The sequence below is a fragment of the Cynoglossus semilaevis genome, chromosome 5, assembly GCF_000523025.1.
Source record: "Cynoglossus semilaevis isolate Cse_v1.0 chromosome 5, Cse_v1.0, whole genome shotgun sequence".
NCBI lineage: Eukaryota > Metazoa > Chordata > Actinopteri > Pleuronectiformes > Cynoglossidae > Cynoglossus > Cynoglossus semilaevis.
In genome coordinates this window covers 16,760,194-16,784,418 of record NC_024311.1, presented here as the reverse complement: position 1 = coordinate 16,784,418, position 24,225 = coordinate 16,760,194, and the positions used below count along the sequence as shown (strand labels likewise).

Here is a 24,225-nt window from a genome sequence, read left to right as displayed (position 1 = left end):
ACCAACAAAACAAGTCTTCTAAAACACTGCAGACATAAACCACTAACTGAGGTTAAATTAAATTTTGTCTACTCCACATTTGTTTAAAAATACATCAATCCAGCTCCAGATACACCTGACAGCATCACAACCTCATGTTAATTGAAATTGATGCAGCATCTGTGCTTGTGTTTATAGTTCAGACTAGCAGACTTAATGCAGGACTTTCCCATTTTTGCCTTTGTAATTAGTTTTTGGCAGACCACAACAGTCAACTGTGAATAAAATGCTTCAGTTTCAAGTTTTAATTTTATCTCATATCCCAATAAAAGTTTACTTTTTACTATTCCTGAACCAAACATCTACAGTTTAGGGCAGTTCTTTACAATCACTAATTTAATAGGCAAAAGTTCAGATTCTCTTCACTGTCTATCTGCAGTTAAAATAATAAAATAATATTTTTTTTATGTTTAAGAGCTCGCTTACCTTTCTGGCAGTGATTGGAGTTCCAGCAACGATAGTTGTAGTTATTGTTAAATATGGTCTTTCTGCACTGTGGGTTGTTTTCCAGGATACCAGGACAAACATCGCTGCACTCTTTGGACTGCTTGTTCCCAGCAATGTAATTGTTGAACTCTGCATCCATAATGACAGACCAGTCGATGGAATCCAGGTAACAGAGCTCAGGGTTCTTCTCAATCCGAATGGCACCACGGGTGATATTCCGCAAGTTGAACAGACCAATGTCCTTGAGGCTAGTCATCTCAAAAATGACCAGAGCATAGTTGTAGAAGAGGGTACGTCCACGGATGACAGCCAAATTGGGGAAAAGGGTGCTCAGACTGTCCAGGCCAGACACTCTGAAGAGCAGCAGGTGATCAGTGATCATAGTCAACTTGGGGAAGCTAAGGGTGCGGAAGACGTCCTGATTGGGGGTATTGCCTTTGTCCCCAATGAGTAGAATCTGCAAGGAACCCTCCACCACCGTGCAGTTCTCCAAACGCCTGAACTCACTGATGTCATTGCCGATGTGAACGTCTGGACCACAGACTGAAATAGAAAGATAAAATGAAAGGTTATAGCAACTGTAGTCTAAAAATTCAATTATTTTTTATTTGCCTTTTATTTTTTAAAGGTTGAAATAAAACATATAGCGAGCGACTCAAAAACCCCTAGTATTGAAATTGAATCAAATAATTCAATTATTTAGTTATTGAAATTGAATCAAATAATTCAATTTCATTTTAATTTAATAATAAAATAATACAATAAATATTTTTGGTGTAATGTTAGGCAAAACAATTTAATCTTTTTCTGAAATATAAAAATATTTACAATTAAATGCAGCATGTACTTCAAATATTGACTGTACACTTGAGCTTTGCTTTCCTTAACTCAACATGTTTGCCTGGCCTTCCACATATTTTCGCAGCACAGTATGATAAGGTCAGGGTCTATTGGGGCTTAGTTAAACAGTGTGCCTGTTTAATTACAACTTTGATGGCTTTGCTCTTGACCTCACATGACCGATTTTTTCTCCGTTAGAATGCTTTAATGAAGCCGTCACACAGGTACAGTATAGGCTTGTAAAGTATTCTGTCGACATCATCAGTGAGGTATGCTTGCACTGCGAGATACCTGAATACATTGAATTGGACAAAAACAACTTGCTGAACAAAGAGCAGGAGTCATGGAGTTTAACTAATACTGCAGTTGCAGTATTCTTTGTGAAACAAGAGTCTGCTGCTGTGGTCGTAGATGTGAGGCACAGCACAGCTATAAAATAAGGCTAACGGCATACCAACATGATCACAACCACAAGGTGAGTACAAAACTGGGACAAACTCGGGGGATGTCCTATAATTGTCATCAGGTATTAGAGGACCAATAGTATTCAAGGCCTTTTATATGTTCTCGGAAATGAGTAAATCAAAGGACAACCCTCCCAGACATTAGTATCACCTGCAATAAACCAGGCAAAATCTGCTATCAAATAAAGGATTCTACCACACCTTTTGTGTGTCAGGTAAGTAAATACAGAATTGATCCTAAATTCTTAAAGCTAGAAAAAAAAATTAATTAAAATGAACATGCTTTTTACCAGATATAAAAATGCTAAACAAATTACCTGCTGATTTTAAGAACTGATGTTTAGAATTTGAACTGTCTGAACTTTGGTGTCTCACTGCGATTGCCGTAGGGCGGCTTGCAGTTGAGCAGCTTGTTTGGGCAGTGGATTATTTACACATAATTATGCTATTTTGTTGAGTATCCAATGCTCTTTTACTGGCATAGAAATGACGAAAATCCCTTAAACATGCTTAAAACTGTGATATGTTGAACAGTATATGTATTTCCAGTTATGAAGTCATTAATTGATTTAATTCTTTCAATGAAAGTTGCACCAATAATAATTAAATTATCTTTTTTCATCAGTTATGTATATAGACTTTGATCATCTATTAAAAAAGTGGAGAATATTATGATGTGTACTACGTTATGGTTAAAGAGTAACTATAACATTTGTTAGAAGCTCTATATACAACCAGTGGGAACAAAAGGCCTTTTTTTCCACATTGGATTCATGCAAACAACATTTCAAAAGCCCTGTGAGAAGTGAGTCATGGAAAACTAGTACAAACATATCAACAGGTAGGCAAACCAACTCTAATGTCTAAAGTACACATTATTTATTACACTATTCTGACGGTTTTACTGGACATGAAATACAATTACCAGTTGATCGAAAAACAAAAACAGGTAAATGTCTGTTGGCACAAGTAAACAGGGTTGCTGTTGGGCCTGCTGCTGCAAAACAAGGATTCAGAGTGATGTTGTTCATGCTACATATAAAGGCTAGTTTATATGAGAGGGTGCAGGCATTGTGTCACCATGCCCTGTGGCTCTAGGACGAGGGCACCAAAGTTGTTTTGGTGCTCTGCCGTGCATGTTTTTATTTAAGAGCAGCTCAGAGACCACAGAGGCAAACACATGGTTGTAGCTCCGTGCAAAGACAATCAATGAAAAAATTCAAAAAGTCACATGTTAAGAAAATTACTGGTGAATTGTATTAAACTTTGTTGAAAACAAAGACATCACTCTTTGTAAATCAATGTAATTCAGAGGATTACAATTGGGTGTTCCAGATTAAAAGGGATTATTTGTACAAATATCTTTTACAAAAAATTAGTGTAGTAGGACCGAAGGTGATATGATGGCCCTTAATTTAATTCATGTGCTTACATTTTTTTAAATCCAGACAGAACCCAGATTAACAAACATGCTTCCTAAATTTGGTCTGGAAAATTACTGAGAAAGTAATTAAGAAAGTCTATGAAGATTCTCAGTCATCCAGGTCATGGTCAACTTTAAAATTTCAGTTAGGCAACTGGATGTTAGGCAACACTTTAAAATTTCAGTTAGGCAACTGGACGTTAGGCAACTTCACGTCCAGTTGCCTAACAGAACTTTTAAACTTAATTTAGAAAGAAACTAAGTTTCACTCAGGGACTAAACTCCTGATTACAAGCTAAATAGAATAAAAGGCAATAGTCTGGTCTAAAGTCACTAGTCTATGCTTCAACAGCAGACCATATTACAATATTAAGTTACTCACTGATTAACTATTTATGGACTTTTTGTACACCACCTAGAGGTAAACACCTTATCGACACATGTTTTTAAATGCTTTTATGTCTACTTGAAGCGCATGCCCAGCCTACACAGGTCCATGCCACAGTGCTTTACACAAGTAGAAACACGACTTAATCCAACAAATGCTGTCATGTTCCTGGGCTGTAGGGAAGATTAGGATAATTATATGACTATGAAAAAAAATTAATAGTGTTATCTGAAATGTAATTTTTTTTCAGTTACCCTAAATGACCCTAAATAAGTTCAGAAAGTAAAAAAATTAATTGTTTAGTAACAATAGCAACAAAATATTTGTCTGCTACCTTTAATAGATAGCAATGAGTTCAGGATTCATTAGTCATTATTAACTGGATTTTTCATTGCCGCTCTGCTACATTTCAAATATAACTGTACTATCTCTTTATGTAGTACAATGATATAGGAAGCATGGGGCTCTGACCAGATATAGCGACTCTACACACTTGTTGTTTTTTTAAAAGCCATAGACAGGAATTGCAGCTGTAACAGCATCAAACAGACAGTGGTTTGTAGCTTCTGTTTTTCAGAGAACCTAAGTCTCAATAAAGTGTTTACAGTAAAGTATCAATGGTCAGTGAATTGCAAAATTCTAAAATAAAATACAAATTTTGAAAAAGCAAACGTGTCTACCCTCTAAAAGAGCCACTGCTCCAAACCATATGAAGCTGGGACAGTATCAAACTACAAAGATAAAAGAAACAAGACTTGAAAGACCATTGTGAACGATTATAAAATGCCTTTGGTGTGAGGCAGTATACTGGTATGGCGGATGTGTCTCTCTCTGTAATCTACTTGTCAGTGAGCATTGCCAGCAGCGTTCAGCAAGCTGCATACCTGTTAATTTAATCCCACCAACCAGGCCTGTAAAAAGACACACTGCCTAGTGATGTTACATCACAACAGGCTCAGGGCTTCACCCTTCGTGGCCTCACAGCAATGCCAGCATGGCCACCTTACATGGGAACTGCTCCTGACCACGCTTGTGCAATCGTGAATAAAGCTTTTTGATCAGATTTTGAACATACTTCCTAAAAATACTTATAGCAGGTGTAATGGTTCTGTACTTCTGTGACAAATTCTAAAACAGCAAGGTAAACAGGCTTATCTCTGGAGCTTTGGCAAGCCGTTAGATCACATATTTGCATTTGATAACCTTTCCCTGCCCAAGTGCAGCACCTAGACCCTCGGCAGACAATTAGAGGAAGTCCACTACAAGACCCATAGGACAAAAAATAGGAAGCAATGTTCCCTCAATTTCCTTAATTTCCTGAAGGGAAATCCCAAGGGATTAATAAAGTTCTATCTATCTATCTATGTCAAGGTTGGTGCAGCATTCACTGTCACTGGACTGCAGCAAGTTTGTGTACTCCCAAGTTCCATACTGTCAGTGACAGACTGCTGGGGGGTTGGGAGCTGGGGGAATCATAAATACTCCACATGCAATGCAAAGTGAGAAGAAATGCCTAAGGAATCCTAAGCAAGATCATTCCTTGATAAATCAAACTTGTTTGGTACATCTGTAAGGCAGGGTCTGGGTAACAGATAGCTAGCAGCTACTCTTGAGTCCCATCTGATACTGTAAACAGCCAGAAATGCTTAACGTAAAAATCACACAAGGGAACATCAAGCAGCTTAACATGTGGATAATATGTACAACATCAATAGAAGCATCACTGTTTTTTAGTCCTGTCCTGTAACAAATTAGGTTTTACAGTAAACCTAAAAGAAACATTTCGCAAGCTGATCACTCTTTTCAATCTACAAAACTTAGTCTGTTTTGCTTGTGAATATACTTCGGCTTGTTCTATTTTAAACCCAGACCCTGGTTCAACCCCCTGACCCAGCCCTCCCCAACATGTCACGATGAATGGGATAAATCCAGAAGGCTTGTTTACAGTAGAGCTGGAAACATGGAAAAAATTTAATATGAAGGTTTACAAGCTGACGGAAGCTTAATGCCATGGTTAGTCACTACAACGTCTCACTAGAGTTAGTAACAACAACCACCTAAGTCATGTGAATGGAATCAATGTTCTGCAATAGTTTCAAAAGTTATTTTTACATATTACTCCAATATATTGTATAAACTTAAATTTAAATTTTGATTGTGTGGAAGAAGTAGCACTAATTTATCAATTCATGTGTAAAAATCTGGCATTTCTGGAATTTTTCTACAAGGTCAGAGTATCCTCAAGTTTGTTTAGCAGGGGAGAATAATTAACGGATTACCTCTGAGGAAAAAGCACAGTGATGCTATTGAACAAACACGTTCAGAACATTCCACTGCCTCACAATCCCCACAGAAGTTCTTATCCACAACTGTAAAAAGGGCTGTTGTTTATAATGTGTTACTATAAATAGGGAATAAGGAGGTAATTTTGTCAGGGACAAACAGATTAAATGACGACAGAGCCATATTTGCTAAATTCCTGGCTGGTGGTTTCAACATTAATGTTATTCATTAAAGTTTAGGTAAACACATAAATGGAATTCCCCATTTTTGTATTTGTGGAATACATTTCTTTAGCCCTCTTTCGCACTCCTTCCTTTCTTCATGAGAACCGACTACCTTTGTTGACTTGTCTCCACTCTCTTACAGTAAACTATTTTATATATGACCGTATTTTCTTTTATTTCTTCGGTTTTTTACAGATTGTCCTATCTAATACACGCTGTTCAGGTTTGCAACATTAAAGCTACTTTTCAGCCAAGTATGAACGGTATGATAATAAATAAAAATTCGTATTCTTTAACCATGAAAAATAATGATGATGAAAAAAACCGCATTGTGTTTTGTTCAGTCAACTACGCTGTGATTTACAACAGTTATTGTATCGGGAACTGCTAATAGTTTTCCGTTACAAATCTGAGAAATTTCAGGGATAATAAAAAAATAGCACGTAGCCGTCTCGTTACAATTTTGTTCTACTTCATACATTAGTATTTCAAATAAAACTATAAATCCCTCTATGGATTGTTTTGTATATTTAAACAGAACTGGAGCGGGGAGCATGGCTTAACAAATGTCTCCGTGTCTGGCCGTGTGGAGTGGCATTACTTACTCTCTGCGGTGGCGGGCCACAGGCAGGACGACAGACCCAGCATCAGACCCCAAAACAAGGTCAAGCGGTTCCGTTCTGTTCGAGGCCTCATTCCTGGACGAGAAAATCCTCCCAAATCTTAGAAATAAGTATGTGGAGGAAACAAAGCGTCGACCGAATCGGTCGGAATAATTTAGAACGTCCAGTTAAAAAGCTATCTCCAGGCAGCACTTTTTTGCTATTAGTCGGCTAAGGGAGCTAAAGCTAACGTTACTACAGTCGGGCTAACAGGGCAGCTCTCACGTTTCCAAATGGGAGTCGAACCGTGCTCCAAAAAGGAAGAAAAATTACCAACTTATACTTCCAAAAGATGCTCTTTTTTAGTTATTTATTCCAGCCAAAAATAACTAAGAACTGAAATGAATAATAAAACCCAATGCGGCTAAACCAGCGAAGGGGATTCCTCTGTAATCCGCATCTTCACGCTCCATATCGGGAAGAAAAAACGTTCAGCGTTCCGCTGCTGGAGAATCCTCGGGAGGCAGATATCGGTTAAACCCCATTAAAATTGTACGGAAAGAGTCGGCCCAGGTCGTAAAACGCCATTATTATCGAATACACAGCCCCTTTGTACGAACGACACGACGTTTGGTTCAAAATATCCAGGATAAGTGTGGTTTTAGACCGCAGCCTCCTTCTCCCTCCTCCCCCTTCTCCTTCTCCTCCTCCTCCTCAGTCTCTCATCATGCACACACGCACCGCGTTGTTGTGGCAGCGATAATTCAGCCTCCTACCAGAGGAAAGCCAACAATTTGACCTTCCTTCTCTGTGTTCTCTACTTATCTAATGCCCTCCCGACAATATAAAGCAGAATGAGCCGCGCGGTCAGACAGATTAACGAACAGGTACAGTCACAGCCTCTCTCGCTCAGTCTGCAGTCTGTCGTGTTCGCTGTAAACACGGCGCCGTGAACAGAGATCGTCTCCGTTTCGAAAGATGGATCACTCGAGCTTTTTGCCCCGCCTTCCAGTCTGTAAAGAGTGGGCGTCGCTCTATGACTGCAGTTTGGAGACCGCTGGATAGCAGTTACCATAGTGACTGATCTGGTACTCATCATATGAAGGCTACGTTTACTGATCTGGTACTCATCATATGAAGGCCACGTTTATCTCTTTTAGTTTTTGTTTTTTTTCAGTGATCTGGTCGAAACATACTACATTAATTAATGGGTTGCTTATTTTGCGATTGAGTAAGACAACAACCCGATGTATGTTTGGTTTTCTTTTTAATGACTACCTTCAGTTACACGCTATTTTTGTTTTACCGCCACACTTAAGCGAGCTCGTCTTCGCTTTTGCTGAAGGAAAAAACACATAGTAAGACCTCTTGATTCCTTCTACTCTCTGGTCACCGGCGTTCCACCTCCGTTTACGATTCGGTGTGTTAGAAATCCGGGACACCGATCCTGGATCAGGGTTGTTTTGCTTCTCAAAAACATACGTCGGAGGATTGTGCCTCTGTATCTCTATCCCAGACAACAGTGGACATTATTTTACAACGGCCTGTTATTAAATGATATGCAGATTCTACACATGCCATACGTCGATCATTAGCAGCTGTAACGTGCCAGCTTTATTTGTAATAAACAACTATGACGCGTGACCTAATTCAAACTACGCGGTGTGGTATCATAACTCGTCTGGAAGGGTATTCTTGAAAACCAACTTAGCATTTTTGTTTAACATTTAATAGTGTTACGAAATTATCACAATAAGTATCGCAGACATAATAATAAGCCTCTAAATGTTATCTTTCCACATGAGAAAGCCAAAATGCTGCCACCGTGAGGTAATAGAAAATAACTGCGCGTCCATGATCTGGAAAATGTGAGATGTGTCATTACTACGATTACTTCAAATATTGTTACTACTACTGTAAGTGTTATGTCTCATCTTATTATAACTAGTATTGCTACGACTAATAAACTACTACTAGTAGTAAAAAAACCGGAAGATTTTGAGATTGTGTTTATTCAGTTATGAATTAAAAAATAAACAAAAATTACCAGAAAAAAATGATCATTTTTGATTATTTTTAACTGATTTCATCCTGCTATGCTGAACAGTTTACAAATAATCATTTCGTTAAAGTGAACCTTTCAACTGGTCTTTTTTGTATTTCAACACTGTTGTTAGTTTTCCACATTTTAGCCATTGCACTTTGTTTCTCCTATTGCAACACTTTCATTTTTTAAATTCTTATAAATTCTTAATAATAACGTCTTCAAGAAACCTACTCCGTCCAAAAGTTAGTCGATGTAACTATTTTTGAACTTGTCACTTTCCAAAAAGAAACAAATGGCTGTGACAAGTAATGACAAGGTGCCTTCTTTGTATTTTAATAAACCTCTTAGCAGGTCAGCATATTACCTGTTTGTTACATATAAATATATATTAATCTCAACACTGAGGCCTGGTGTCTAATTAAGCTATTACCCGAATAAGTTGTCTCTCAAGTACAAAGAGATCAAGAATCTCTTTTTCTTTCTTTTTTCTTTTTCCTGACCCCGGACCCAGACAGGTATTTTTACAACTTCCTTGGAGATCTGAGGCCCACGCTGAGGAAAAAGGGCCAGCAGCTAGTGACGTTGTGGGAGAAGTAGACAGTAAACAAACCCATCCATAGAAGAGCCCCTGACAGTTTTGATTATCCCTGTAATTACAGGCTGCTTTCATCACTTCACAGAGCAGAGCTCAGAGCCATTATTTGGATGGCACACATTACCTCAGCTCTGGCAGACAGCACTCAACATCAGTCACAATCCATCAATTAGCATGAAGAGAAGACTCCAGAATGCACATTAAATATGAAGCCAATATCAGTGACCACCCAAGAGTTCCGATACAGTGAGTCATCCCATAACAAGTGCTCACTGTACAAACATGACCCCTACTGTGCCAGAGAATGTTGTGCTTGTCCCCTTGCATTTGTTAAGTGCCTATTAGAGACCCTATGAAGGCAACCATTGAGCCCACCTACCACGACTGTCCCGTTGAAATACATTCTTGCACTGCACTCATGTGGAAATAAGTCTGTTTGCCACCAACAGGCCACACATGCTAATGAGTGTCTTGTTTTCTACTGTGCTCATGCAGGAGCAAGTGAATAAAGGAAGGAACTAATAGAAGATTTGCAGACAACAGAACCGCGGCTTTGTGACACTAATAATTAAAGACGTATAACAGAGAATTAATGGATATGAAATCAGAGCAGGAAATGGGGTCTGACTGTGTGATGTCGTCGGTTTGGTTTGCAGGTTGAGGTCATGTGAGGTGAGTCCCAACTTATTTAATCAAAATTTTTAGTTTAGTTTTTGTAACTTTATGTGTTCATATGGATTTTATTCTGTTTAAATATACATGAATTAATTAGGTTTTATAAATCAAATGTGATATCAATTTGGCTCTAGGTAAAATAATACTACTAATACTAACAACAATAATAATAATGATTTTTTATTATAAAACCAGAAATTATAGTAATATTAATAATAATATGTAAAGTATTTGTTCCACAAAGAAAATATGGTGTTGTCTGTCTATTTGTAATTAAACCTACATATAATTATCAGTATTGCTATTATTATTATTCTTATTATGATAATGTTATCTATGTATCAAAAAATAAAAACCTTGAAGTTTTTTAAATATATATATATATATATATGTATTGTTTTTACTTTTCATCAAACATATACTATATGTCTATCAGTTCTTCTACAGAGTTGCGGTTTCTATTGCAGGTGATAAAATCTGTCCCTAACACTTTTTTGAATAATTCAGTTATAAATGCCATGTTTTACAACATGCACCTGTTAACAAATGTTGTAAAATTAATTGATGTATACTGTAATTTGTTTGAAATGCCTTAATTCTGAACAAAGTCAGAGCTTTTTTTAAATCACAACTATCATTGCTTTGATGTCATCTCACTAGCCTGATCTCCTTAACATTTTCTCTGTTGTTTGGTGAAAGTATGCGAAGTATGCGGGGGCGAGTCACTTTCTGCCCCTACTTCATTTTGAATGTAATGGTCACTGAGCAATGTGCTGATTGGCCAGTCAGTTCACGGCTATTTATAGAATCAACTATGTGCTTTCCACTTGTAGTTTGTAACTTCAGTGTCATATGAAATGGCCAGAAATCTGGGCCTGGTTTTTAGCTCATGTGAAACTTGAGGAGACATAAGCCAAAACAGTGTTCTTATGTTATTTTGAGAGGAACCACTGACGTGGGAAAACACCAGAAGTCCTGACCATCAACTGGAGCAACAAAAACAGATGTTGGCCACGGCTATGATATGACAAACACCCTGCACTGAAGTGCAAATAGAAGAAATAAGATATGAGACCACTGTTTGTGTAAGAAAATGCTTAATCAACATATTATGGCACATAATTATTTTAATAAAAAATTAAATGCTTTAGTTATGTAATTAAACATTTAATCTACCACAATATAGTACGCAATACACTGCTTATGGGAGAATGGTAGACACCCTTCATTATTAAATCATTTTGACATACCTGGAACCAGAAATACATATTTTTGACACATTTGTCCATTTTTATTGAAAACATCACACTGACATTGTTTTGACATTGTAGGTTTCCACAGTGTTTTGTGAGTCATGTTTTACTTTTAGTACATTTGCGCACATTCTTCTACATCTTACTGACAGAGGTTGCTGGAGGTTATAAAAATAGACTTTCTGTTTTGAGCTGGTGGAAAAACAGCAATGATGTATCAGTTACCATCATGCTTCTGAGTTTTTCTATATGAATATATGTACAAAAATATACAATTACACACTTATGTAGACAATAAATGTAAACACCCTAGATTTTGACTTGTGTGTTACGTGTAATTAGGACATGAAAACAAGCTGTGTAAAACAATTATTAAATAAGTCTGTTGTGACTCAGGTTCTGATGCATGTGCTAGACATTTCCATGGGGTGGCAGCAAAACACGCATGTTAGATAGATGTGGTTTTATATCCGTTTTATCAGACCCCCGGTGTCAGAGATTAATTGGTCCAACAAAGTTGACCGATGTTACTGCAGTCCGCACATGCTGAGTTTGACTATTGTTTTTTTATTTTTATTTTTAAAATCATAACAGTAACGACAATATATGTAAATTAAAATTAAAATGATGAAACCAATAGCCGGAACCCAAAACGATGCTTTTGTTATTTGTCGGTCGCTGAACGTGAACACCTAACCGGAAGTTTTCTAGAATCTATTTAGCACCGCAGCTAACGCCATTCTAGTGGTCAAAAATCGAGTATTCTGTTAACAGTTTGATATTTTAAATTGTTCGACAAAAAAGAAAAAATGATTAAAGCAATTTTAATATTTAACAACCACGGGAAACCGCGACTGATTAGATTCTATCAGTATTTCGTAAGTATGTTTGGAGCCAATGGTGCATCTTGTCTTTAAATTACCAGCTGTCATTGCTGGTAGAGTGACAGTTAGCGTACCAATTGTAGGCATTCAAATTAAAATCACATCAAAGATTTGGTGCAAAAGATGAGCACAAACTTTTATTGTAATTAAAATCACATCAAAGATTTGGTGCACAAGATGAGCACAAATTATTAGTCTGTGCTGGTAACCGTTCTGTGTTACAAAAATGACAATTTATTGTTTCAGTGTTCGAGTCCGTTAATTGCGTTGGTTTGTTTGGTCGCCAATATGCTAGAAAACAAATAATTTACAAAAACACTGATAACTTACAAAGAAGACGGATTTCTGTATTTGTTTTGTGGTTTTCTGTTACATTAACACACTAGACCGTGTATCATGTTGTAGTTGTATTTTTTGCTAATTAGCCAGACTAACCCTACCTTTCCTACAGACTGAGGAAATGCAGCAGCAGATAATTCGAGAGACTTTCCATTTGGTATCAAAGAGGGATGACAATGTCTGCAACTTCTTGGAGGGTGGAAGGCAAGATTAACTACCAAAACGATTTTATTTTCTAATACTTTTGTTGTAATCGTAAATTAGCTCATCACTGTTCTTGCAGTGACAAAGCTTAATGTAGTTTTTATCGAGAAAAGTATACGTATGTAACAAATTACAATATCATTGTGTTAATCAGGTGTTAAAGGCAGAGCTTCAGTTGAGGTCAGACTGTGCTGTGTCATTAAACAGAACTTTAAGCATGATTTGCTTTAAACCCAGTGCAGTTGCTATTTTCAAACCATTAGATGGAGGCAAACACAAGACTTTAGATATCCAGTTTTCACACATTTTATTATTTTATAATATTATGCAATGCAGCTATCTACACTAGATGGGTGCATTTATTTATTTTTTATTTGAAAGGAACCTGTTGAACTTTGTTTTATTAATATATATATATAATTGTATCTATTTCAGTCTAATTGGTGGCTCAGATTACAAACTGATCTACAGACACTATGCAACACTGTACTTTGTCTTCTGTGTGGACTCTTCTGAGAGCGAGCTCGGCAGTCTGGGCCTGATACAGGTCAGCTTTTACAATCTTCTTTTTATGAACATAATGCTCAGTGACATACTTCCTAATGTGATAGACAATAATTCCATGTAAATGATGTGAGTATACTCTTAGCTACTTATACAGCAGATATTTGGTCTTTTAGTGAGATGTTAAAACAAATCCTTTTCTTCATAGGTGTTTGTGGAAACGCTTGATAAATGCTTTGAAAATGTTTGTGAGCTGGACCTCATATTTCACATGGACAAGGTGAGCCAGGAGCAGAAGTTTACATACGAAATATATCAGTATTGTTATTTTGTGAATCTGAAAGAAATTACTGATAGAAGTTGACCCTGTTCATCAATGATATATATTTTTTCATCTAATATAATGTTCTTGGGCACAAGCTAGACCTGGGTGACATCTGGAGTTTTTATATATGTTTAAACTCAATATAGAATGAGACTAATAACACAAGAGCCAAAAACATTAGTTGGCAGAAAAAATTTGGTTGCGATAAGTAGCAAAAAAATATTTTCTGCCGAGAATGCCACAACTCATTTAAATAAAACCACTTAATGTGCATTCTCGGCTTTCCTTACAACAGTAGGTGGCGTTACTTAATAATTTTCCGTAACAGTCTCCCTGTGTTCATAATGACGTTTTATGGTCTTTTAAGGCAGAAATTCATAAGATTTATTTTCAAACTGTAATAGTTATGGCTTAGAGTTATTTTTTATTCTCGCAATTAGTGCAGACCATTTATTATTTATTTCTATATTCAAGTGAAATATGTTGGCCATGAATCATGTGTAATATGTGGTGTGAATATGTCTGCTTTCCCATGCAGCTAGTTGCTTTTCAGAAACATCTGCATTGTTGGAATTGGGCCATTTCTTTTTAATGTGTTGACAGAGGTTTTGTTTTTAATGTTGCCGTTTGTCAAATTTGAAATCTCTTCATCATTAATTAGGTTTTATAAATAAATCTGATGCCACAGATCTGAAATATCCCATCCCTACTAAAAACACTCTTCACTTGGGGCCATATTTTGTACTACCGTTTGATAATAGTGCAAGAAAGTTTGAATGGGTTATAATATAAAGTCAGTGTAGTTTTCTAAATAATTTAAGAAAGTAATACTGGTTTAAAATGTGGCAGCCAGACATTACTGAAACCAGCTGTCCTCAAACATCACTTTAAATGTGTATAACTGAAGTCCAACGATCTCTCCAAACCCACAGATGCCCCTTTGGCTTGAATCAGACGCTGTATTGTTCAGGCTAAAATACAATACCTTTTTCTGTGTCTGGAACTTGCAGAGGAGAGAAAATGATTGCTGTTGACTAATCATAACCATCTCCAGCCATCTTGATTCAATTTTCCCAGCAGGAAATTGATGTCATGTGGTGCAGCGGGGTTTGGCCTGAGGAATGTTCCCAAGAAGAAACTTGGAAATATTTCTGTTGGGTTGAAAAGCCCTTGCTTTGAGAAAGCCACAGTAACTGGACCAAATCTGTTTGTATTTAGTTACAACTGTGTATTCTTTAAATATCTTTTATTTTTTACAAATTACACAACAAACAAGGGACGTATTACCTGAATTTGTCTCAATACACTGTCATATCACTATAACAGTTAACAATGGTAATAGGAAAATAACAGTTTAACATTAAGTAATTTCAGAGATGCCGCTGTGACTCCTTCTTCTATTCCAAAAGTCATTCCCATTTCCACAGAAAGAGTAGAAAACCTCTTGCAGTGAATCAGTGACACAGATAAAACAAACAAACCAAAACCTGGTGATCTCATAAACTCATTCTGTTACCACAAGTCCTGCTGGAGTAAACAATTTTCCTTTGAGTAATCTGTCAGCCACAGTACTTTTTTCAGAGACAAATGGCCCCTTTATACCTCTATCATCCCTCAGTTATAAAAAGTGAAGAGCTGAGTGTATAAACATGACACATTTGTAAACAAACAGAAATTCAAACAGACATTTGGAGCCGCCGGCGTCCACAGATTTACGCCGCCGGCTGCATGGTTCTTCATTATGCGACTGCAGTGCATTTAAAAAAGACAGCTGCTGTGTATTATTGTCTGCCTTTTACTGTTCTGCAGGTACACTACATCTTACAGGAAGTGGTGATGGGCGGCATGGTTCTGGAGACGAACATGAACGAAATTGTCGCTCAGGTGGAGGTGCAGAACCGCATGGAGAAGTCGGAGGTGAGAGCCTTTGAGCCGCAATGGAGACCGTGCCTTTTCACAAACATTTAGGGTTTAGGATGATGTCATGTTCATGAACTCGTGTGAACACGTGTGCATCAAAGTCGACGCGCTGGCATTTGAAATTAACAGAATTATTTGCTTATGCTGTCATGTAGTTCTCAGTTGGATGAAGATTGAACAGAACTAAAAAAAAAAAGGCCAATAGCCAAGACCCCAATGTCACATCCTGCTGGTCAACCACAGGAGACAAAAAACACGTGTGTTGATGTCCAGTGAGTCAACACAAAGACATGAAGTGTAGGTTTTCTTTTGAGTTGATTAAAAACACTGAATGTGAGAACATCTGCTGAACAGCTACGACAACACTGATCAGAATTGCAAATGTATGTGACAAGACACAGGAACTGTTGTTCTTCAAACAGCACAGATACTAGGTTAGCACACGTTAAAGTGGACAAATGATATAAAAAAATTAATTCTTTAGCACACGTTAAAGTGGACAAATGATGCTACTTTAATGAAAATAAAAAAACCGAATTCTTTACTTCATGTCTAAAGGACATTTGAGTCACATGCTACGGTCCAATACAGTGAGAGCACAGGGTTCTTTTGGCACTTATGTAATAGCCACATTTTGAACATGTGTTTGGTTTTGGTTTTTTTTTTTTGGCCAATGGAAAATGTTTGAGCCAGAATCAGGCTTAGAAAAAGAAGAAGCTCCAGATGTTGGTCGAGCCAAGAACGGACCGAGATCAGTGATTCCCAACCTTTTTTAACTTGTGACCCTATGTTGACGTCACAAATTTCTGGCAACCCCAGACACATTTTTTTTCTTTCAGTCACGTGATTGTAGTCAATCAGGATGCATCAGCTCAGATTTTGTTATATGCTGCATATTATTAGAATTAGAAGTTTATGTTCATGAGAGGGCAAGAATACAGTTGTTTAAGATTGTAAGTGGTGTTATCAATAATAATTTCAATATATATAATATTTAAAATATATTATAGTTCATTATGTTGTTACCTAGATTAAAGACGGTCGTGTGGCCTTCCTTTGCCTTCCTCTCTGTGTTGCTGCAGATGATGACCCATTTCTAGCGCCTCAAGTGTTTTTACATATTACAGCACTTGTTTTATTAGCGCTGTGCTAAATGAGCAGCTGTGCTCAGCTTTTGGGCTGTACATGATACCGCTGGCAGTTACGTAGGAGTAAAGCGAGTGTCAAATCCACAGTAGTAGGTGGTCCGGGTGTTGCTAATCCAGTGCAACGGTGATGACTTGTCACTTTGTGACATCTCAAAATGGGTGAATTTGGAGTGGCTTGTTTTGAGACACATTTTCAGACTTTTAAGGATTATAAAACAGTAAATGTAGGAACAATACAAGTGGCTTGTAGATCGCTGCAGTAAAAGCAGAGTGAGCAGAGGGATACGGTGAGATGGAGGCAGATGATCCTCTGTGATAAAACATCTGTTTAGTTGTTTAAACTGGCTCTTAAGGAGTAAGAAGAAGTGTGACAGCAAAATTTGCTTTTCCTTTTGTGGTTCCGTAGTGTAGCGGCTATCAAGCCTGCCTTACGCCCAGAAGGCCCTGGGTTTGAACCCCAGAGGAACCATGTACACAATGGCGCCTCCTGGGGCAGCCTGTGTGGATTGCAAAGACAAATAAGTGACTAATATTTTTATATATATATTTTCTTCATACTTAGCGATCCAGGTCAGATTACATCAGGAACAAAACTACTACTACTACTACTACTACTACTACTGCTGCTGCTCCTCCCTGTTGACAGGATGAATCAGAATTATACTACTACTACTACTGCTGCTGCTGCTCCTCTCTGTTGACAGGATGAATCAGAATTTAAAAAAGACCTTGTTCCAAATTCGATCTCGTATAACTAAGAACAAATTGAAACCAGTGGTGTTTGTCACTTTTTTTAAATGTGAAAAGTTAGTAGAAGTGCTACATTTAGACATAGTCCACAGGATGTTTTTTTTTTTTCTTCTTCACATTTGGTTTTGTGAAAACGTGCACTGATCTGAAAAGAATATTAAGAGAATGACCTTTTAACAGAGTCCTCGGGTTCTTGGCACAGATGCTGTGCGGAGGTAAGACTTCCACCGAGGTCGTAAAGTTGTTTTTTCTCTCTTGTTTCTTTTGGGGCAGGGCGGTCTGTCAGCAGCCCCAGCTCGTGCAGTCTCTGCTGTGAAGAACATGAACCTGCCAGAGATTCCTCGAAACATCAACATCGGAGACATCAATATCAAAGTTCCGAGCCTCTCCCCCTTCTGAGAAGTGTCCCGCCTGAGCTCTTCTGGGCTGATGTACCGATGACGTTTCTGTTCCTTTTCCACCAAGCTCTATAGCCAAGACAGAGGAAACCGTTTGTAATACAGCTCGCATACCGTACTCCTCTGCAGCCCACTCTCACACTTATTCCAATCTTTTCACATGAACAGGAGATGAGCTGTAGAGTGATTTTCCACTTCTGCTTTCTCAACCTGTAGACAAAGCTTACCGCGATGAAAATATGAGGAATAATTAGGCCATCTTCACATATCCATTATTTCTTGCGTTGTCCGATGCTCTGCCCGTGATTTCTGGCCGTGTCTGAAAGAAAAACGACTGCTGGTTCGCCTGCATATCACTTCCAAATCTCCAACATTCATCACCGGTTGTTCAGCCTCAGTTTTGAAAACATTCCCTGCTGTCTGAAGGGGTTCACTGTAATATGACCCTGCTGCAGTGTGCTGTAATGACTTAAACACATCTTTATCTCCTGTTCCAACAGAGCGGGGATCAGACTCCTTAGCTTAGCTTGGCTCCTGTCATTGTTTATTTTCCCTTCTCTCTAATTTATGGCATCTCTGACATTCTTATGATTTGTGAATGATTTAATTCTTCTCCAGGGTGCACGCTGCACTCAGGATACATAGCTCTGATTTTCTGAATGTGTTTTTTGTACAAAGAAAGAGAGATCCTTCTGTAGCTACGCAAATATGGAAATATTGTAAATTTAAAAAAAGGATCCCCACTGAGTGAGAGATGATTCTGAGGTTTAAGATTTCCTTTTAATGACGTGTTAGAATTAGGATCAAATCAGAGTTAGTGTAAGGATTAGGATCGTTGTGGTATTACGGTCGGGCGCTTCAGAATGACTTGTGTCTGTAAAGTGCTCACTAAACAACACTGAGAGAGAGAGAGAGAGAGAGATATTTGGTACTAGTGTGTACATAAAGAAAATGCTGTCATCTTGACGACGTGTCTTGGTGGTGACATTTTGCCCTTTCTCTACTGAGTGAGAGGTTACCAGGTGGGTCAAGATTTAGTCTGGAGTTAGGATTTGAGTTCAGGTCAGATTAGGTATGTATTTGTAATTGTTATGGTTAAGGGGCAACGGAATGCTTTATGTCTATGATTTTAAGTGTGTTGTTTTGACTGTGTCCTGTCTGTCTGATAGAATCGTCGTGATTGACATCCAGACCAAACCTTGTAAGTCATTTATTTAACCATCAATTCCTGTCAAACCTCCCCGCCGAGAGATTTAATAAATTAAAATCACATAGTTGTTGTGTTTTTTAAAAAAAATCATATTTATTCACAGACACAAACTTTTTCTTATCTCCCAACCAGGCTGGGTAAGTCATTATGCATCAGCAGAAACTTTCACCAAATTGTTCTTGATGCTACTGTAAAAGAATGTGGTTGTGTTTTGGTTTGGTTTTTTTTTTTTGCTCCAGCACATTTTCATTTGGTTTATTCAGCAACAACTCCTTAATCCATTTTTTTTAAATAGAGGAGGTAGTACCACCACCTCCCACCCCCACCCTCACAGATGCAGACTGCGAGTGTTTCACATCAGCTAAGAACAGTCCGGCTCAACTTGTGCGTCCCGTGCAGACATGCGTCAGGTTTTGTGTCAGTGATCCGCTGCAGGAGATTCGGTACGTACTGTTTTACTTCCTTTTTTTCATGTCACTTTGCTTCTGATATTCTTCACATGTTTTTTTTTTTAAATCTCTTTTCAAGCTTTTAAAACCTCTGGCATTTGGAACAAAATCACTGTGTTTTTTAACAACAACAACAGAACGATGCTGTCGTGTAAATAGTTCTGTTTTGCCTGTTCTAAAATCAAGAGACTTTTACTCTTGAATCAGAAGATGTAAAGCAGCGGTTAACTGTTTATTAATGTTTTTACTATATAAGTTTTGCAGCAAAAAACGAAGATTTCAATAAGAACACTTTCAGAGTCATAGTTTAAAACACTGGCTCTGTATTTAGTTGCCTCCATCAGTAGATCAGACTGTGATATGTTCTGCTGATCTCCAGCTAACACAGGATCATCTGTACAGTGTGGAGGTGAAAACAGGTTAGAGTCGGTGTTACAGAGGTTAGTTGAACGTAGTTGTCCCCCCCAAAAAACAACAACAACTTTGGGATTATTTAAGTCTTTAAAATTGCCTGTTGCAGTGTGGAGTAAGAACTGTGGACGATCCTTGCAGTGGGTGGTCCCATGACTCCACTGTTGTAAATTGTCACTCTATGAAAATATGTGACTTTGCCCAAAAACACAAACATTCCCCCTGATGAGATTATCTCTGTCTTTGCTGACACAGGGATATGTGTTTGTTGTCCTCGTCGTACTCATTAACTGGCTCTAATGGATGGATGGATTTTTTTTTGGTTGATTAGATTAAAATTGCTCTGTAATTTAATTCCATTTTATCAGGGCTTTCCATTAATTGTGTTCCACAAACTGACACAGAGTCCGAGCTCCTGGCTTTTAATGCACAGCAGAGGAATTACAACCTGTTCTGCTGTAGAATTTATGGTATGGAATCTCTTTCCATTTATGTGCTGTATATTAATCAATGTTAGGTGCAGTGAAAGTGTTGGGGCGATTATAACTACTGCTGCGCACATCTGTGGTCAGATTGACTGAAACTGTGCCAAGTTCAACTGTTGCGTTTAATTATTTTATTTTTTAACCATTTACTTAGTTGAATCTTTAAGCAAATCTGTGCTCCACAAAGTTACAAGTTTTGGTTAGAACCAAAAATAACAGACCTCCAGTTTTCCACAAAGTTACAAGTTTTGGTTAGAAAAAATGACAGACCTCCAGTTCAGCCTGCAGGTGGCGGTAATGATTTCAGTGTCTATAGACTTACAAACTCTACAAATATAAGATGCTTTAAAAAAGTATTCACATTAAGGAGTTTTCTTTATAAAATATGTTGTGGTTTTTGTTTTGTTTTCCCCCAAATGTCCTGTACATTTTTGTGTACAGTAAACACATATTTTAATGTAACTCAGCTCCTCACATACTGTCATGTCACCTGAAGTGAAGTTTGTTGTCGAAGGACACAAGCGTGTAGACGAGCCAAGTGAGGGTCGAACCCTCAACCTATTATTATAAAACGACTCCACCGTTGACTGATCCACGGCTGCTTCATGACGCTGTGGAGAAATACCAGAGGGATTAATAATTACAACATTTTTTTCCTCTCAGTGAAGTGTGGAGGAGTAAACATCTGCCTTCATAAAAACTGTACGTTTGCAAAGTAGAGTTGTAAAAAAATTTTGAGACGTAGAAAGTCATAAATTTCACTCAAAGTGTTTACATTTTTATTAATGTGGAGAGCACTTTGTCTGAGCAGCTATCATAAAAAAAACATATTCTGAAGTGTCAGGGAACAGAGGGCTGGAAGCTACAGTAGTTACACCCACCTCCCTCTGTTTGAAGACTTTAAGGTGCAAATCCTACAAAGATATGAACTGAGGTTTGTTTTTTGTTTTTATCTGTTTTCAGACCGACTTGTTTGTTTTAGATCTACACTGGCAACAATACTTAGACCTACCTAATGAGAGAGAGAGAGAAGCCTTTCCAGACATTTCGTCAGAGCCTGATACAATTTGATCAGTAAGCACTAATGACATACATGGTACAAAAAGCTTGTAAACCCCTGCAGAAGTCGAGCCGCCCCAGCTCCAGTTAGAGAACATTTCTGTGATAATAAAATAACGAAGGAACATGTTTGTTTTTAAGTGTCATTGCTTCTGCTCTTACTCCATCGTGCCACGTTTGTGATACGGTGTGGTGTGTTCAGGGCAGACGTACTTCCTTGGACACTATCAATGTTTTCCTCCTTCAGGCGGTGGTACAGATGGTTTGGAACATGCCTTGGATTATTGACCAATCACAGATCTTTGCTTGTGTGGTCTTGGTCTGCACACAGAGAGAGTTTAATCAGATCTTTTCCAGATGTTCCGTACCTGTGTGGTGTTAAGTTCACATGGCATTAGCTGTGAAAAACTTTACTTTAACTTAATGTGTTTTGCTAAAAGGTATGTCATGGTTTTCTGTGTCGACGTCTTTATTTTCTCTCTCTCTTGGACAGAACTGTCTGTCATCTTTTTTGCGTTTTTGCACAATAGAACGTGATTAAAGGAGAATCACGTTTATCTTAGCGATGACAAATATGATTAATCCACAGTCACGATTTGGCAGATGTTTTAATACCGATGTTCCTCCTGATGTAACTCTCCCCATTAATCTGGGCTGGAGAGAATCCAGCGACACTTCACGTCTACATTTGTGTGGCTCTAACAGATCAGACTACTTCCAGATGTTGCCTCTTGGTATTTTATGTGAGAAATTTTGATCTTTTGATCTGAGGTTACTCGTAGCGATGACAAGCACAATGTAAGATCGTGAGTAACTGCAGAAATCGTTTAAATAAGCACGAGCAGCAGGATCAATCAACAATTCCAAAATACACAAAATAATGTTAGACAAAAGCATGATTTTTTTTGAGTGTCTGGAAAAATCCTGGCCCTCGGACAAGTATAGTATCAATCTTATATCAGGCAAAAAAAAGAAAATCACAATTCAACCCATGGTTCTGAGGGAGGTTACTGTACGTACAACAGTTTATTTAACCCTTTTCTCCGTCTCCAGACTTTATGTTGAACTTTGTTGACCTGGTAGAGTATGGTCTTTCTTAACTGAATGCATTCCTAGGCTAAGCTGAAGGTTGAGGCCCTGCCTGGTACAGCCATGAATCACGGGTCAACACAAGCTTATTGGTATGAGAATGTTGGTTGTGGCCACGCCCACCTACATTTTGTGGTTTGTGCCACAGGCCCATTTAGTTACGGCCGTGTTTATCACACAGACGATGTGTACGGGGAGGACTATGTGTCTTTATCGCCGCACTTCGAGGGTTTAATGTAGCCAGTCCACTTTCAGCCAGTCCTCCTCAGAATTTTTCCTCGTGCTTATTTTCTATATTTCTTTAAATGTTAATTAAATAAGTTTGTTATTTTAGATCAGGGATTAAAGATTGTTAGTATTTTCTAAATGTACCATTTGAACAATTAGGGAAGGAATACGTAGATGGCAAATGATGCCTCCGTTTATTTATTTAAATATAGAAATAATCAGGTTCATGTTCATTTATAAAAACTAAAACTCTAGTGTCTAGTCTCAACTCACTGTTGTGTTTTTCTTTTCCTCTGTTTACCATCAAATAGGATCATAAATTACAAAACTGACATTATTTTCATTGCAACAGACGATGAGCTCAGTCTCGTCTACTGATCCAGTTCTTTATAATCAGAAACCTACATCCATTTCTTACATGAACTGCAGATTAAAGCTTTACCTCATCATTGCTAAGTCAAGGTAAGGTCCGGGACCCAGCGGTTTGGCAACTCCGATTAAAAACATGCAAATTAACAAAATTTCAAGTTGATACTGCACATATTCTGATATTCCTCTTTTGTTTTGCTTTTTTTTCCTCAGGCTGTTTCTTCAGACTGGATGATACTTTTTTGCCATGTTAATACGTCAACCATTAACTGAGGTGGGTAGAAAACTGCTGCGGTGGATGAGCACAGACTGATACCCCACCGCAGCTCCGCTCTGGACTTCTGAATCCGTCATGGGGAAAGTCTACTACATCAGTAAAAATGTGGGACTCGGGCTGCTTGTCCTGGGGGTCACCGCTTTGGCCACAATTATAGCTCTGTCCGCTGTCTACCACAAGGAGAAGGCAAAGAATCTGGGCAGTCCTGCAGGAGGATCATCCAACGACACCAGCACCAGCACCAGCACGGCTGTACCCTCCACCACCACGTCTGCTTCCAAGGAACTGTGGGACCACTTCAGACTTCCAGGCTCTATTGTTCCCGTGACCTACAACGTGACCCTGTGGCCCAGGCTGACGCCCGACGCCGACGGTCTCTACATCTTCACCGGACACTCGGTGGTGGTTTTCCACTGCGTGAAAGAGACGGACCTCGTCATCATTCACTCAAACAAGCTCAACCTCACCGGCCCCGGTGCTGCGCTGAGGGGCTTGGGTCATGTGACTGCGCCTGCTATACAGAAGCACTGGTTTGTTGAAAACACTGAGTATTTGGTTCTTCAGCTGAGCAGAGGCCTCGCTGTGGGAGCGACTTACGCACTTCACACTGAATTTCAGGGCGAACTGGCGGACGACCTCCAAGGCTTCTACAGGAGTGAATATGAGGAGGACGGTGTGAAGAAGTAAGCACTGACTTGGCAACACACACGAGTCATCATCAGTGAAGGGAGTCCTGTGTGTTGGTTTAGGTCTTTTTTATTTTTGGAGGTGGATTGTTGAATGAAAAAGCTGAAAAATTTTTGTTTTTATTTAAAAAAAAAAACTTTTGCAGAATTGTCGCTGCCTCACAGATGCAGGCAACGTTCGCCAGGAAAGCGTTCCCGGGCTTTGATGAA

The 24,225-nt window shown here is 38.4% G+C and overlaps 3 protein-coding genes across 6 annotated transcripts in view; 2 read left to right on the top strand and 1 right to left on the bottom strand.

Moving 5' to 3' along the window:
* The window catches only part of igf1rb (insulin-like growth factor 1b receptor), a 35,018-nt gene extending 28,214 nt beyond the window's left edge, over positions 1–6,804 (bottom strand). The window contains exons 1-2 of the mRNA XM_008310811.3: positions 6,714–6,804; positions 466–1,029 (exon numbers count right to left, since the gene is read on the bottom strand). Coding sequence (XP_008309033.1) covers positions 466–1,029; positions 6,714–6,804 — 655 coding nt within the window. The remainder of the gene's footprint in view (positions 1–465; positions 1,030–6,713) is intronic.
* Positions 6,805–11,957: 5,153 nt separating this feature from the next.
* LOC103379306 (adaptor related protein complex 3 subunit sigma 2) lies at positions 11,958–19,026 on the top strand. The gene is made up of 6 exons (XM_008310810.3): positions 11,958–12,158; positions 12,616–12,707; positions 13,143–13,254; positions 13,420–13,491; positions 15,346–15,453; positions 17,628–19,026. Exons 1-6 carry the CDS (start codon positions 12,090–12,092, stop codon positions 17,751–17,753), a joined length of 579 nt encoding a protein of 192 aa, XP_008309032.1. The 5' UTR covers positions 11,958–12,089; the 3' UTR covers positions 17,754–19,026.
* Positions 19,027–19,175: 149 nt separating this feature from the next.
* The window catches only part of LOC103379305 (aminopeptidase N-like), a 16,956-nt gene continuing 11,906 nt past the window's right edge, over positions 19,176–24,225 (top strand). Inside the window, exons 1-3 of one of the 4 annotated variants that reach the window (XM_025055617.1) lie at positions 19,176–19,405; positions 21,271–21,381; positions 23,266–24,012. In XM_025055617.1, coding sequence (XP_024911385.1) covers positions 23,405–24,012 — 608 coding nt within the window. In that variant the 5' untranslated portion in view covers positions 19,176–19,405; positions 21,271–21,381; positions 23,266–23,404. Of the gene's footprint in view, positions 19,406–21,270; positions 21,382–21,472; positions 23,146–23,265; positions 24,013–24,225 lie in introns of those variants that run through there. The other 3 variants (XM_008310808.3, XM_025055618.1, XM_025055619.1) reach the window with 3 other exon arrangements.

Coding starts and splice junctions, on each gene's coding strand:
- LOC103379306 (XM_008310810.3), top strand. CDS start 12,090: ATGATTAAAGCAATTTTAATATTTAACAACCACGGGAAACCGCGACTG. Junction 12,708..13,142: donor AACTTCTTGGAGGGTGGAAG/GCAAGATTAACT, acceptor TATCTATTTCAG/TCTAATTGGTGGCTCAGATT. Junction 15,454..17,627: donor ACCGCATGGAGAAGTCGGAG/GTGAGAGCCTTT, acceptor CTTTTGGGGCAG/GGCGGTCTGTCAGCAGCCCC.